General features: G+C 43.5%; 1 protein-coding gene across 1 annotated transcript; it reads left to right on the top strand.

Moving 5' to 3' along the window:
• The first annotated feature begins 2,094 nt into the window (after positions 1-2,094).
• Positions 2,095-16,538, top strand: slc22a21 (solute carrier family 22 member 21). The gene is made up of 10 exons (XM_014198016.2): positions 2,095-2,561; positions 3,411-3,514; positions 3,925-4,079; positions 4,229-4,400; positions 4,645-4,771; positions 7,578-7,675; positions 11,979-12,193; positions 12,449-12,631; positions 13,638-13,773; positions 16,105-16,538. The coding sequence occupies exons 1-10, from the start codon at positions 2,163-2,165 to the stop codon at positions 16,172-16,174; spliced, it is 1,659 nt and encodes a 552-aa protein (XP_014053491.1). The 5' UTR covers positions 2,095-2,162; the 3' UTR covers positions 16,175-16,538.
• Positions 16,539-17,199: the final 661 nt, after the last annotated feature.

The following is a 17,199-nucleotide window of genomic DNA, read 5'->3' on the forward strand; positions in this document are numbered from 1 at the left end:
GTCATATATAATCAGATATGTGGAGTAGGTCATTATGGGGCCTTTATTTTTTTAATATTTTTTTTATTTCACCTTTATTTAACCAGGTAGTCAAGTTGAGAACAAGTTCTCATTTACAATTGCGACCTGGCCAAGATAAAGCAAAGCAGTTCGACAACATACAACAACACAGAGTTACACATGGAGTAAAACAAGCATACAGTCAATAATACAGTAGAAAAATAAGTCTATATACAATGTGAGCAAATGAGGTGAGATAAGGGAGGTAAAGGCAAAAAAGGCCATGGTGGCAAAGTAAATACAATATAGCAAGTAAAAACACTGGAATGGTAGATTTGTAGTAGAAGAAAGTGCAAAGTAGAAATATAAATAATGGGGTGCAAAGGAGCAAAATAAATAAAATAAATAAATACAGTAGGGGAAGAGGTGGTTCTTTGGGCTAAATTATAGATGAGCTATGTACAGGTGCAGTGATCAGCACAGAAAAAAAAAAAATAAAAACATGTATGAAATGTATCCACTCACTACTGTAAGTCGCTCTGGATAAGAGCGTCTGCTAAATGACTCAAATGTAAATGCAAATGTTTATTATAATTATCACTTACAAATAAATGATATAATCAGAGTTTTATCTTTCCTGTTTGTTCAGGTAGTCCTAACCTTTTCTCCCTTTGGCACAACCTGGGGACACGATGCAGTTATATCAGGATGAACTCATAAAGGTGTTGTGGCCTTGAATGTCAGGACATACCCTTTTGACTGCATCTGCTCCACTGCTCTGCTTGCTCTTTGCGGAACATCTCCAGCAGAAAGAGGTTCACAAGAGACAAAAAGTTGACAGAAGGGGTCTCCTTCTGAAAAGCAATGTAGATACTAGATATGCTAGGACAAAACCCCAGTTGACAGTATGACCCCTAATTGGCAGTTGGCGTGAGTTCCTGAGAAGCAAAGTAAAGAAGCCAGCTGTTACCTCAGTAACATCTTTAGTACAGCTTCTCTACTTCATTCCTTTGCTTACCCAGTACACATGTAGTGGCATTATGGGATATCACAGAGGCACGAACAGAGAAGAAAATAACACAGAAGACCTCCCACGAGGGGGATAAGGACTAGATGAGGATGAGGAAAAACACAGCAGAAAGAGGGGCGAAGAGGACTTCCAAAGTGGACAAAACAACAACAGTCTGATACGGTACAATAGATACTTAAGGTTATTTTAAATATTATATGATCTGCCCTTGAGCAGCGTAATCTAATCATGAATTTTATCTCAAATTACTGTGCATAACAGACATAATTCCGTATATATAACTGTCAGAGACAGCTGGCCTGGGACCAGGGAACCAACCAGAAACTCAAAGTACAATGTCGAGGAGGCATTAGGAACTTTCTGCACCTCTTTAATGATTCCGTGTCAGATATAATGCCGACCACATGGTCATCATAAACACAGACAGTGGTCAACTGTTCAGAAGGAAGAAAACCATCCAGAAGTAAAGTCCATTCTGCCCCATGAAAGCAATGACTTCGGTGTAATCTCTCATTTTTCTGTCAGTGTGCTTGGTAAAGAGAGAGGAGAACATTTTAATTTAACACAACATCTAAATATTTTTGGGGATTCCACTCAAATAAATGCATAGGAAAAGGTGAACGCATCACTTCAGTCACCAACATTTCTTTAGAGCAGCATGCTGGATATATAAACCAAGCATAAAACAAGCATTTCCCTCTAATCTATCACTGTACTCAGATTAGGTTCGAGATACACCATACAACAGCTCTTACAGTCTCCAGAAGAATGTTATTTACTTTCACAACCTGGGGAGGTCTTATCATAACTATTTACAGTTATGAATGCAATGATATCTCTGTGGAAATGCATTATGTGTAAATACACATTTGCCTGTATTATCAGACTCCCTGTGTGTTCTAGATTTACCTACCCTCTTAAAGATGATGGATTTAGCTGATGCAAAATGAAACCAACAGCTAAATACCAGGGTGAGAGAACAAGTGAGCCTTGAGAAATAACGGGGTCATATGTCACTCTTTTGACGTTGGGGTTCACATGTGAGGTACTCCAACCCCAAATTACTCCCCCTATAAAGGACAAGCTGTTCTCTCCACTGGGCCGCACTAATAACCCACTTCCAATCTTTATAATGACTGAGACTGGCTATGAGGATAACACTGCCTTTCTTGGAGAATGGGGACCTTTCCAACAGATGGTGTTCTTTCTCTTATGTTTGAGTATCATCCCTAACGGCTTTACAGGTATGTCTATTGTGTTCATCGGTGATACACCATCCCACCATTGCCTTATACCCGCAAATGCGAACATTACTGGCGAATGGAGAAATCACAGTATTCCTTTGGAGGAGGAAAGCGGGACTGTTGTGCTCAGTAAATGCGCCAGATACAAACTCGATGTCATAAAGAGTTTCTCAGAAAGAGGTTATGTCCCAGGGATCGATGTCAACGTTTCCGAAATACAGCACGAGACCTGTTTGGATGGCTGGGAATACGATCGGGGGACGTACATCTCAACTATTGTGTCCGAGGTATGATGAGATGAGAGATGGCGCGCATCCACTTTTTGCGACGGTTACAGCGGGTGGGGTTTTTGTTTTATTTCGGTTGTCTGTCTGGATACGATGTTGTTGTTTTTATGGGAGTAAAACATTGTTGCATTGCTTCCACTCACTTTGTATCTATACTGTGACACATTGTTATGCGAGTAAAACATTGTTGCAGCAAGTGAAACTTTGTTGCGTTGCTTTCACTGTCATTTTGTAGCTATTCCGTGGCAAATGAATTACATATTTGGCATCTTGGACATCACATGCATTGAACAAAGTATTAATTTATGCATCACTGCACAGTTGTTAGCATATTCCATCATCAACGTTTGGGAATGTAGGCTATTCACCATACGGGTTCCAACTGCATATTGCATAGGCTATACGATGAGCTCACGTTCTGAAATGTTTGCGGTTGGCTGCTTCACAAAAGGCTATTGATCTCAGATGAACAGGCATCCTCCATGTGGTACACAGTAGGCCTAGATGAAGAATGTAATTGTACAATCTACCAATAATCCATAACGACAAATTACTTCCTTTTTTAAAACTAAACCTATTCATCTGATCTTCCCAAACGTCTCACCTAAATGTTATTTTTTAGGATTTAGCCCAATGATTGTTCATATTGCCCAACTACTATGTCCATTGTATGTCCAATTATTTTGCCCATCATTCATTATCCCTTAATGCGTTCATTTTATGGGCCTAATGCTCTGTGTGTGTGTGTGTGTGTGTGTGTGTGTGTGTGTGTGTGTGTGTGTGTGTGTGTGTGTGTGTGTGTGTGTGTGTTTTGTGTGTGTGTGTGTGTGATTGTTTGTATGAGTGTAGTGGGACCTGGTGTGTGCTGATAAGTGGAAGAACCCATTGACCTCTTCTGTGTTCTTCTGTGGTGTCCTCACTGGCTCCTTCCTCTCTGGCCAGCTCTCTGACAGGTAATGAATGGTTGGCCTGTGTGAGTCCCAAATGGCACACTTTTCCCTACATAGTGTGCACTATTTTGACCAGGTCCAATAGGTCTCTGTTCAATAAGAGTACACCATATAGGGAAAAGGGTGCCATTTGGAACAAACCCTATGTCACATGTTAAGCTTTGCTGTCATCTTTAGTTTGGACTCTTCCTCCCCAATGCATGGCTATGTGTTTTCTGTTTTTCATCATTTCCTTAGAGATTAGTTTTAGCAATAAGCACAGAAAACTGTTACACAGTATCCCATAAAAACATTTCATATTCTTACTTTATTGGAGGATCATTTAGAATTCTTCATCTGATTGAAGATGTTTAGGAATAGCCTACTCAAAATCTGCATGTGGATGATTTCAACCTAACTTTTATTTCTCTCAGGTTTGGGAGGAAAAATGTTCTCTTTGCCACCATGGGAGTCCAGACTGTGTTCACATTTTTCCAGGTCTTCTCTCCATCCTGGGTTGTATTCTGTGCCTTATTCTTTGTTGTCGGGATGGGGCAAATCTCAAATTATGTGGCTGCATTTGTGCTAGGTATCTTTATTTATCTTGATCATTCATTCATGAATTTATCCAATGTCATTATTACACAGTTGTTACTGGTGTTGATGTGCACAATGTTTTCTTTAAGCCCGATGCACCATTTAACTTCTCATACATTTAGAAATTCTTCTCATCTACAGGAACTGAAATTTTATCTCCATCCAAACGGATAATCTACTCCACTCTTGGAGTTTGTATGTTCTACACCATTGGCTACACGCTCCTTCCAGCAGTGGCCTTCTTCATCAGAGACTGGAGGATGCTGATGCTAGCCCTGACCCTCCCAGGGTTCCTCTATGTCCCTTTTTGGTGGTAGGTGTGCGTAATATACTGTATGCAGGGTATTCAATCCTTCCCTAAAGCCCATTCAATTACTTGACTCTGATATAGCATGAGTGCCAGTCTGTCTGTGCTATCATCCTAACTCCATGTCACTCATTGTCATGCCAATTGTTTTTGGCTTGACAGTAACGGCAAGGGAGTTTGCAAGAGCAGAAACAGATCTGGGACCAGGCTACCTTTGATATGAACCTGGTCATTTTTTGTGATGTTGCAGGTTCATCCCAGAGTCTCCCAGATGGCTGCTCTCTCAGGGAAGAGTGGAGGAGGCTGAGGCCATACTGAGAGATGCTGCCAGGAGGAACAGAGTCACAGCACCCGAGGTCATCTTCCGGCCTGAACAGGTGATTTCTTCAATCCCAGATCAACCTTTAGCTTTTACCGTTATGCACATACTGGAGCTCTGAAAAGATTGTGAAGGTAATAACAATATGGCTATAGCCATGCTCTCTAGATTATGTGGAATTCTTACCATATTGATCACATAGAATCCTCTCAGTCACACAAAAGTAATTTTGTTTTTGGACAAGTTGTTTGTTTGCATTACTCCAAAGATGTTTGTCTAGCTTCTATTTCACTGGTATCCTTCTGTGGTTTTTCCCCTTTAGCTTTAATTATTACAATCTTGAGTTTTTCAGCGTCCTGTGGAGTTAAAAACAAGTAATTAAATGATCAAAAAGGACTTCAAACACTAAAGTTCACAGGTCACTTCAGAACACTTACATATGAGCTCACATAAACCGCCACAATGACAGCCTATGGACCTGGTCAAGTTTCAAAACACTCTTATGTCATTGGAATTGTTCCGCTACTTGTTCATTCATCTCTCTCCAATTGTGTGAGTTATGATTATTAACAGCCTACTGATAGGAACAAAACAATAAAAGAACCCCATGGGGTTTGGAATGTCTGTCTGGCTGTTTACCAATCTCACTGTGAACTTGATTAGTCCAGTCAAGGTTTCTCACTGTGAACTTGATTAGTCCAGTCAAGGCTTCTCACTGTGAACTTGATTAGTCCAGTCAAGGTTTCTCACTGTGAACTTGATTAGTCCAGTCAAGGTTTCTCACTGTGAACTTGATTAGTCCAGTCAAGGCTTCTCACTGTGAACTTGATTAGTCCAGTCAAGGCTTCTCACTGTGAACTTGATTAGTCCAGTCAAGGTTTCTCACTGTGAACTTGATTAGTCCAGTCAAGGTTTCTCACTGTGAACTTGATTAGTCCAGTCAAGGTTTCTCACTGTGAACTTGATTAGTCCAGTCAAGGTTTCTCACTGTGAACTTGATTAGTCCAGTCAAGGTTTCTCACTGTGAACTTGATTAGTCCAGTCAAGGTTTCTCACTGTGAACTTGATTAGTCCAGTCAAGGTTTCTCACTGTGAACTTGATTAGTCCAGTCAAGGTTTCTCACTGTGAACTTGATTAGTCCAGTCAAGGTTTCTCACTGTGAACGTGATTAGTCCAGTCAAGGTTTCTCACTGTGAACTCGACTAGTCCAGTCAAGGCTTCTCACTGTGAACGTGATTAGTCCAGTCAAGGCTTCTCAAGCTTTTGTTTCTGAGTTTCTAACCTTTTCTAGAGGTATCATGCATGGCATTGCAGCCCTACAGGTAGCTACGACTTTCATCTGAAGTTTTAGTCCAGGGAGTTGTTAGACAAAGGAAAGGAAAGGGGGGATACCTAGTCAATTGCACAACTGAATGTATTCAACTGAAATGTGTCTTCTGCATTTAACCCAACCCCTCTGAATCGGAGAGGTGCTGGGGGCAGCCTTAATCGACATCCACGTCATTGGCGACCGGGGAAGAGTGAGTTAACTGCCTTTCTCAGGGGCAGAACGACAGATTTTTACCTTGTCACCTTGGCCTTTATTCTTAAAGCATCTCAGAGTACAGGTACTGATCTAGGATATTTAATGGACACGGGGACCTGATCCTAGATCAGCACTCCTACTCTAAGATTATTAATGAATACAATCCAGTGTGTTTGACCTGCTGTGGTGCACATGACCCGTAAAATTACCTCCAGGCTAACTTGTGTTATGTGTATTTACTTATCTCCTTCACTTCTCAATGTGGCATGCTGTCATTTAAGCCTATAACATTATGACATACCCTTACTTGTGGAGGTTGTAGTCCATAAGATGAGCATATTGGTTGTCACTTGCTTTGAGATAGAAATATAATTGATTTGTTTTGTGTACTGAACAAAAATATAAACACAACATGCAACAATTTCAACGATTTTACTGAGTTCATATAAGGAAATCAGTCAATTGAAATATATTCATTAGGCACTAATCTATGGATTTCACATGACTGGGCAGGGGCCATAGGCCCACCCACTTGGGAGCCAGGCCCAGCCAATCAGAATGAGTTTTCCCCCACAAAGGTGCTTTATTACAGACAGAAATATTCCTCAGCACCCACCACCCCCTTCCTTAGACGATCCCGCAGGTGAAGATGCCGGATGTGGAGGTCCTGGGCTGGCATGGTTACACATGGTCTGCGGTTGTGAGGCCGGTTGGACGTACTGCCACATTTTCTAAAACGACATTGGATTCTCTGGCAACAGCTCTGGTGGACATTCCTGTAGTCAGCATTCCAATTGCATGCTCCCTCAAAACTTGAGACATCTGTGGCATTGTGTTGTTTGACAAAACTGAACATTTTAGAGTTGCCTTTATTGTCCCCAGCACAAGGTGCACCTGTGTAATGATAATGCTGTTTAATCAGCTTCTTGATGCCACACCTGTCATGGCAAAGGAGATTGCTAACTAACAGAGATGTAAATGCATTTGTGAGAAATAAGCTTTTTGTGCATATGGAACATTTCTGGGATCTTTTATTTCAGCTGAAACATGGGACCAACACTTTACATGTTATGTTTATGTTTTTGTTCAGCATATATTGCTTTATCCAAGCCAGGTTAGTCTACCTGACATATGAGCTGTCAACTTGTTCCGTAACAGAAAAGGCCCTTTGTATTTCTCATCCCCATCCTACTTAATCTCTGTCCACACAGATGGTAGATTGTTGACATAATTTGTATAACTGTCCTTTGAAACTCATGGCTGAGCCTGTAGGTCAACCCATTGCACAAGTTTAATCAAGCATGCCTGTTGTGACAAGTGTGCTTTACTGTACTGCAGTTAGACCCCAAGGCTGGGAAGTTGGTGGCCCACAACATCTGTGATCTGGTGAGGTCCAGCAACATCCGTTGGGTGTCCATCACGCTGTGGCTGGTCTGGTGAGTCTTGTCCGTTCCCCTGACACCCTGCATCGCAAATAACAAACAAACAAAACTCATCTGCCCCATAAACCCAGATACTGAATGTTTTTATCCCCATCTTGGTTTCCAACCTCATACAAGAATTACTCCCACACAGATAACGTTATCTAGGGGTTCCCACACAGATTCTGTTACCTAGCGATCATTTATTTGGTTGATGTTTCGGTCGACTAAATAAATGCCTTTTTCAGTCTGACTTCTTGTATGAGGAGCTAAGTAATGGTGCTTGAATTGTTGCTTTCCTTCCCTGCACCATTATGACAGAGGGTTTCATTTCCTGCAACATTATGACAAAGGGCTTCATTCCCTGCACCATTATGACAGAGGGTTTCATTCCCTGCATCATTATGACAGAGGGTTTCATTCCCTGCACCATTATGACAGAGGGTTTCATTCCCTGCACCATTATGACAAAGGGTTTCATTCCCTGCACCATTATGACAGAGGGTTTCATTCCCTGCACCATTATGACAGAGGGTTTCATTCCCTGCACCATTATGACAGAGGGTTTCATTCCCTGCACCATTATGACAGAGGGTTTCATTCCCTGCAACATTATGACAGAGGGTTTCATTCCCTGCACCATTATGACAGAGGGTTTCATTCCCTGCAACATTATGACAAAGGGTTTCATTCCCTGCACCATTATGACAGAGGGTTTCATTCCCTGCAACATTATGACAAAGGGTTTCATTCCCTGCACCATTATGACAGAGGGTTTCATTCCCTGCACCATTATGACAGAGGGTTTCATTCCCTGCACCATTATGACAAAGGGTTTCATTCCCTGCAACATTATGACAAAGGGTTTCATTCCCTGCACCATTATGACAGAGGGTTTCATTCCCTGCAACATTATGACAAAGGGTTTCATTCCCTGCACCATTATGACAGAGGGTTTCATTCCCTGCACCGTTATGACAGAGGGTTTCATTCCCTGCACCATTATGACAAAGGGTTTCATTCCCTGCACCGTTATGACAGAGGGTTTCATTCCCTGCACCGTTATGACAGAGGGTTTCATTCCCTGCACCGTTATGACAGAGGGTTTCATTCCCTGCACCGTTATGACAGAGGGTTTCATTCCCTGCACCGTTATGACAGAGGGTTTCATTCCCTGCACCGTTATGACAGAGGGTTTCATTCCCTGCACCATTATGACAGAGGGTTTCATTCCCTGCACCGTTATGACAGAGGGTTTCATTCCCTGCACCGTTATGACAGAGGGTTTCATTCCCTGCACCATTATGACAGAGGGTTTCATTCCCTGCACCATTATGACAAAGGGTTTCATTCCCTGCACCATTATGACAGAGGGTTTCATTCCCTGCACCATTATGACAGAGGGTTTCATTCCCTGCACCATTATGACAGAGGGTTTCATTCCCTGCATCATTATGACAGAGGGTTTCATTCCCTGCACCATTATGACAGAGGGTTTCATTCCCTGCACCATTATGACAAAGGGTTTCATTTCCTGCAACATTATGACAGAGGGCTTCATTCCCTGCACCATTATGACAGAGGGTTTCATTCCCTGCATCATTATGACAGAGGGTTTCATTCCCTGCACCATTATGACAGAGGGTTTCATTCCCTGCACCATTATGACAAAGGGTTTCATTCCCTGCACCATTATGACAGAGGGTTTCATTCCCTGCACCATTATGACAGAGGGTTTCATTCCCTGCACCATTATGACAGAGGGTTTCATTCCCTGCACCATTATGACAGAGGGTTTCATTCCCTGCAACATTATGACAGAGGGTTTCATTCCCTGCACCATTATGACAGAGGGTTTCATTCCCTGCAACATTATGACAAAGGGTTTCATTCCCTGCACCATTATGACAGAGGGTTTCATTCCCTGCAACATTATGACAAAGGGTTTCATTCCCTGCACCATTATGACAGAGGGTTTCATTCCCTGCACCATTATGACAAAGGGTTTCATTCCCTGCACCGTTATGACAGAGGATTTCATTCCCTGCACCATTATGACAGAGGGTTTCATTCCCTGCACCGTTTTGACAGAGGGTTTCATTCCCTGCACCATTAAGACAGAGGGTTTCATTCCCTGCACCGTTATGACAGAGGGTTTAATTCCCTGCACCGTTTTGACAGAGGGTTTCATTCCCTGCACCATTATGACAGAGGGTTTCATTCCCTGCACCATTATGACAAAGGGTTTCATTCCCTGCACCATTATGACAGAGGGTTTCATTCCCTGCACCATTATGACAGAGAGTTTCATTCCCTGCACCATTATGACAGAGGGTTTCATTCCCTGCACCATTATGACAGAGGGTTTCATTCTCTGCACCATTATGACAGAGGGTTTCATTTCCTGCAACATTATGACAGAGGGTTTAATTCCCTGCACCATTATGACAGAGGGTTTCATTCACTGCACCATTATGACAAAGGGTTTCATTTCCTGCAACATTATGACAAAGGGCTTCATTCCCTGCACCATTATGACAGAGGGTTTCATTCCCTGCATCATTATGACAGAGGGTTTCATTCCCTGCACCATTATGACAGAGGGTTTCATTCCCTGCACCATTATGACAGAGGGTTTCATTCCCTGCACCATTATGACAGAGGGTTTCATTCCCTGCACCATTATGACAGAGGGTTTCATTCCCTGCACCATTATGACAGAGGGTTTCATTCCCTGCACCATTATGACAGAGGGTTTCATTCCCTGCAACATTATGACAGAGGGTTTCATTCCCTGCACCATTATGACAGAGGGTTTCATTCCCTGCAACATTATGACAAAGGGTTTCATTCCCTGCACCATTATGACAGAGGGTTTCATTCCCTGCAACATTATGACAAAGGGTTTCATTCCCTGCACCATTATGACAGAGGGTTTCATTCCCTGCACCATTATGACAAAGGGTTTCATTCCCTGCACCGTTATGACAGAGGATTTCATTCCCTGCACCATTATGACAGAGGGTTTCATTCCCTGCACCGTTTTGACAGAGGGTTTCATTCCCTGCACCATTATGACAGAGGGTTTCATTCCCTGCACCGTTATGACAGAGGGTTTAATTCCCTGCACCGTTTTGACAGAGGGTTTCATTCCCCTGCACCATTATGACAGAGGGTTTCATTCCCTGCACCATTATGACAAAGGGTTTCATTCCCTGCACCGTTATGACAGAGGATTTCATTCCCTGCACCGTTATGACAGAGGGTTTCATTCCCTGCACCGTTTTGACAGAGGGTTTCATTCCCTGCACCGTTATGACAGAGGGTTTCATTCCCTGCACCGTTATGACAGAGGGTTTAATTCCCTGCACCGTTTTGACAGAGGGTTTCATTCCCTGCACCGTTATGACAGAGGGTTTCATTCCCTGCACCATTATGACAGAGGGTTTCATTCCCTGCACCATTATGACAGAGGGTTTCATTCCCTGCACCATTATGACAAAGGGTTTCATTCCCTGCACCGTTATGACAGAGGGTTTCATTCCCTGCACCGTTATGACAGAGGGTTTCATTCCCTGCACCGTTTTGACAGAGGGTTTCATTCCCTGCACCGTTATGACAGAGGGTTTCATTCCCTGCACCATTATGACAGAGGGTTTCATTCCCTGCACCATTATGACAAAGGGTTTCATTCCCTGCACCATTTTGACAGAAGGTTTCATTCCCTGCACCATTATGACAGAGGGTTTCATTCCCTGCACCATTATGACAGAGGGTTTCATTCCCTGCACCATTATGACAGAGGGTTTCATTCCCTGCAACATTATGACAGAGGGTTTCATTCCCTGCACCATTATGACAGAGGGTTTAATTCCCTGCAACATTATGACAAAGGGTTTCATTCCCTGCACCATTATGACAGAGGGTTTCATTCCCTGCAACATTATGACAAAGGGTTTCATTCCCTGCACCATTATGACAAAGGGTTTCATTCCCTGCACCATTATGACAAAGGGTTTCATTCCCTGCACCGTTATGACAGAGGGTTTCATTCCCTGCACCATTATGACAGAGGGTTTCATTCCCTGCACCATTATGACAGAGGGTTTCATTCCCTGCATCATTATGACAGAGGGTTTCATTCCCTGCACCGTTTTGACAGAGGGTTTCATTCCCTGCACCAGCATATTACAGTAATGTGTGTTGATTGTCACTTCAAAAGACCATGTCTACAGGCCCTGGTCAAGGGTAGTGCACTGTATAGGGAATTAGGTGGGACGCAAACAATGATGGACGCAACCTATGTTTGTCTCTTCAGGACCATTCTGTCCATCGGGTACTTTGCCTTGTCACTGAACACGTCCAACCTGGCGGGGAGCTCCTATCTGAACTGTTTTCTGTCGGCTGCCATTGAGGTCCCTGCCTATACCATGGCCTGGCTCATGTTCCGCTGCTGCCCACGGCGCCTGTGTCTCTTCTCCACTCTGTTTCTGGGTGGGGTGGTGCTGCTCTGCATAAACCTCATACCACCAAGTAAGACTCAAACAAAGATAGAGGTATTCATAAAGGTATTCTGTTATCACATCACCCTTAATAATAGAGAGAAATAGACATGCAAATAAAAATCAGATTGAATCAACAATATTGAGTTTGAAAACGGACAATTGATGGCATAGAATGGTGACAAGATTTCAGGTACAGAATAGTATATTACAAAAACAAATGAACCCTTCTATAAGAATCTATGACATGACCTTCATTGGCCCTTCATTGCTGTGTCTATGGCAGATCTGAGCTCTGTGTCCACTGCACTAGAGATGCTGGGGAAGTTTGGTGTGACTGCAGCTTTTTCCATCGTGTACGCCTACACGGCTGAGCTCTACCCCACTGTCGTGAGGAACACAGCCATAGGGGCCTGTTCCATGGCCTCCAGAGTGGGGAGCATCTCTGCCCCATACTTCATCTATCTGGGTGGGTAGGACTCAAAGCGAAGCTAAAGGAAAGACAGATCTGCACATGGAAGCACTGCAGAGCAGTAATATCACCCCTTTGTCACTTTGTTATTGTTTAGCCTATCACTGTCATTCTGAAGTTTAGGATGTGAAGTTCAGCACTTTTTACTTTGTATTTTCTCAGAAACTACATGTGTAAAAAATGTGTAATTACATACAATAACTAGAAATGAACTATGGTGTTGAGTCTTGTGTAATGAACAACAGCGAGTTTAAGAGCAAGTGTACACAATCCCCACCACTTAAACAAATTGATTTTTCCGTACTGCTTGTTACCGTGTAGTTTCTCGATAAATAGGAAAATGAATAGCTAACTGCAAGTATTGCTTGTTACCATATAGTTTCTCAATAAATACAAAATATTTAGTAGTAAAAAATATAGTGCTATCCTATCAACTCCTCTCCTCTCTCCTCTCTGTCTGTTGGGTAGACACACATTCCCCTCCCTCTCCCTCGTTAGACAGGTGTGTGTGATGACTCTGCCCACTCTGCCACTTCCTGTCCTGTCCAATCTGTATGAGTTTGGAACCCCTCCACCCAACTCTCTCTGGCAACTGGGGCTTCCTCTTACCTTCTTACATTTACTCTTTATTGTATCCAGTCCTGGTTAAACTTGTTAAATGCAGTCCAACCAGGTGATTTATGCATCCAGACATCAGAGGAGGCTGGTGGGAAGAGCTATAGGGGGACGAGCTCATTGTAATGGCTGGAATGCAATTAATGTAACTGAGTCAAACATGTTGTTTCCATATGTTTGATACCATTATATTTATTCCATTTCAGCCATTACAATGAGCACATCCTCTTATAGCTCCTCCCACTAGCCTCCTCTGCCAGACAGGCAGAAGCAGAGCATAAAACACTCTTAAGTCTCTTCACCTTTTGTTCATAGTATTGTTTTGAGCTGATCTAATTGAAAACAATGTTTTCCACTCTCTCATGTATTGCTGCTGTCTTTGACACAGGAGGCTGTTCCAAGTCGCTGCCATACATTCTAATGGGGAGTCTTACAGCTCTGTCTGGGTTGCTTAGCCTCCTGCTGCCTGAGAGCTATCGAGTGCCTCTTCCAGACACCATCACTCACATGCAGACCTTCCCAGGGTAAGGCCATATAATACCAAGGCTGCTGTATGTGTGATGCTCTCTGCTGGCAGGGTATTGTAAGAGGGCCACATGGGACAACAGGGTCATATTCCTTAGTGCACACCGTAGCAAAACCTTTTGCAATGGAAAACAAGTGTCTTAATTGACAAGTTCAGGTAGTCCCTCCATGTTTTGGTCCGTTTTTGTTTGTTGGTTTCTAGGGACACAACCCAGCTGGTCAAAAAGGCACGGGGCACTGGAGTTATAATACATGAGCTCTACAATTGTACTGTCACGGCTGTTCGAAGGAGCGGACCAATATGCAGCATGTTCGTAGTTCCACATATTTATTAAAAGTGAAACTGAATACAATACACAGAAATACAACACAAACCGTGATGCAGAGAGGACAACACACTACTGAAAAGACAATAACCCACAATGAGAAAAACCCCTACTTAAATATGACCTCTAATCAGAGGCAATGAGGATCAGCTGCCTCCAATTAGAGATCAACCCCAAACAATCCCAACATAGAAATAGCCAAACTAGAACCTAAACATAGAAAACATAGATAAACCAAAAACACCCCCTGTCACGCCCTGCCCTACACTACTATAGAAAATGACATCTTACTAGGGTCAGAACGTGACAGTACCCCCAAAGGTGCAGACTCTGAATGCAAACAAAAACCCAACAAAACAACCACAAAAACACAAAGGGAGGGTAGGGTGGGTGACTAATGTCTGTGGCGGCGGCTCTGATTCTGGGCGTAGTACCCCCACCGCCCACTGATCCCCCCCGCTTCTGTATGTCCGGAGGAACCAGACCATGGATCATCGCCGGAGGCTTCGGACCGCCAACCGCCGCTGGAGGCTCAGGGCTGAGGAGCGTCGCTGGAGGCTCAGGGCTGAGGAGCGTCGCTGGAGGCTCAGGGCTGAGGAGCGTCGCTGGAGGCTCAGGGCTGAGGAGCGTCGCTGGAGGCTCAGGGCTGAGGAGCGTCGCTGGAGACTCCGTGCCATGGGTCATCACTACTGGTTCCGCGTCATGGATAATCACTGGATGCTTCGTGCCATGGATCATCCCTACAAGCTCCGGGCCATGGATCATCACTGGAGGTCTGGAGCGCACGGCCTGCACAACACGTCCTGGCTGGATGGTCACTGTAGCCCGGCACGGGCGGAGCGCTGGCACAGGGCGAACTGGGCTGTGCTGGGGAATGAGGACTGCCGTGCGTAGAGCAGGCGCAGGATAAACTGGGCTGAGGAGACGCACTGGCGGCCAGATGCGCTGAGCAGGCACACTCCTTCCTGGCTGAATGCCAATCTTAGCCCGACAACGATGAGGAGCTTGCACCGAGCGCACCGGGCTTTAAATGCGTATGGGCGATACAGTGCGCATTTCAGCATAGCTCGGTGCTTTCCTCGTCCCCCGCTCCCCACGGTAAGCACGGGGAGTTGGCTCAGGTCTCCACCCTGACTTAGCAAAACTCCCCGTGTGTCCCCCCCCAAAAAAATCTGGGGTGCCTCTCGCACTTGCCTATCGGTGCATATAACGCCTCGTAGTATCGTCGCTCTGCCTTCGCTGCCTCAAGTTCCTCCTTCGGTCGGCGATACTCCCCAGCCTGACTCCAGGGTCCTTTACCATCCAGAATCTCCTCCCAAGTCCATTCCTCCAGATACCTTTGCTGCTCCTTACCACGCTGCTTGGTCCTTTTATGGTGGGTTATTCTGTCATGGCTGTTCGAAGGAGCGGACCAAGATGCAGCGTGTTCGTAGTTCCACATATTTATTAAAAGTGAAACTGAATGCAATACACAGAAATACTTGAAAATACAAAACAACAAACCGTGATGCAGAGAGGACAACACACTACACAAAAGACAATAACCCACAAACCACAATGAGGAAAACCCCTACTTAAATATGATCTCTAATCAGAGGCAATGAGGATCAGCTGCATCCAATTAGAGATCAACCCCAAACAATCCCAACATAGAAATAGGCAAACTAGAACCTAAACATAGAATAGAAAACATAGATAAACCAAAAAACACCCCCTGTCACGCCCTGCCCTACACTACTATAGAAAATGACATCTTACTAGGGTCAGGACGTGATATGTACAGGTGGAAATATTTCATGTTTCATATTTAACAGTTTATATTCAAGAAGTTTGAACCCAAAACTTTGAGAATGTGAAAAGCATTTTTATCAACTTAGTTTATCAACAACCAACCATTCTTTGAAGCTTACTTGAAACCAGAATCACACACTTGCAGAGATGATGTTTCTGAGATGATGATGCATGTCTGATATGTCAATGGTCTATTTTTTGCCTTTCCCTTAGATGGAAAAAGAGACCAGTGTGTAAACTGAGCCAAACGACAGGAGAGGAAGATGTGTCCGATACTTTGTGACATCTACTGGACACCTCAGTTTTTCCTTCAACATGTATTTGTATTACCACATTGTGTAACTAACCAAGATGCTTATAAAGCACTTTTTCTATGTATTTTATATGTGCAAAGTATCAGTATTGTTTAGCATATTTTGTACTTACAGTTGAAGTCGGAAGTTTACATACACCTTAGCCAAATACATTTAAACTCAGTTTTTCACAATTCCTGACATTTAATCCTTAAATTTAATCATTAAAATTCCCTGTCTTAGGCCATTTAGGATCACCACTTTATTGTAAGAATGTGAAATGTCAGAATAATAGTAGAGAGAATGATTTATTTCAGCTTTTATTTCTTTCATCACATTCCCAGTGGGTCAGAAGTTTACATACACTCACTTAGTATTTGGTAACGTTGCCTTTTAAATTGTTTAACTTGGCTCACACGTTTAGGGTAGCCTTCCACAAGCTTCCCACAATAAGTTGGGTGAATTTTGGCCCATTCCTTCTGACAGAGCTGGTGTAACTGAGTCAGGTTTGTAGGCTATCTTGCTCGCACACACTTTTTCAGTTATGCCCACACATTTTCTATAGGATTGAAGTCAGGGCATTGTGATGGCCACTACCATATCTTGACTTTGTTGTCCTTAAGCCATTTTGCCACAACTTTGGAAGTATGCTTGGGGTCATTGTCCATTTGGAAGACCCATTTGTGACCAAGCTTTAACTTCCTGACTGATGTCTTGAGATGTTGCTTCAATATATCCACATTATTTTCCTCCCTCATGAAGCCATTTGTTTTGTGAAGTGCACCAGGCCCTCCTGCAGCAAAACACCCCCACAACATGATGCTGCCACCCACGTGCTTGACGGTTGGGATGGTGTTCTTCAGCTTGCAAGCCTCCCCCTTTTTCCTCCAAACATAACGATGGTCATTATGGCCAAACAGTTCTATTTTTGTTTCATCAGACCAGAGGACATTTCTCCAAAAAGTACGATCTTTGTCCCCGTGTGCAGTTGCAAACCGTAATCTGCCTTTTTTAT

The sequence above is a fragment of the Salmo salar genome, chromosome ssa04 (genome assembly GCF_905237065.1).
Source record: "Salmo salar chromosome ssa04, Ssal_v3.1, whole genome shotgun sequence".
Lineage (NCBI taxonomy): Eukaryota > Metazoa > Chordata > Actinopteri > Salmoniformes > Salmonidae > Salmo > Salmo salar.

Bases quoted from the DNA above. Each gene is read 5' to 3' on its own strand.
- slc22a21 (XM_014198016.2), top strand. From the start codon at position 2,163: ATGACTGAGACTGGCTATGAGGATAACACTGCCTTTCTTGGAGAATGG. The intron at 2,562-3,410 runs GTATGATGAGAT...GTATGAGTGTAG, and splicing joins TCTCAACTATTGTGTCCGAG to TGGGACCTGGTGTGTGCTGA. The intron at 4,080-4,228 runs GTATCTTTATTT...TCTCATCTACAG, and splicing joins TGTGGCTGCATTTGTGCTAG to GAACTGAAATTTTATCTCCA.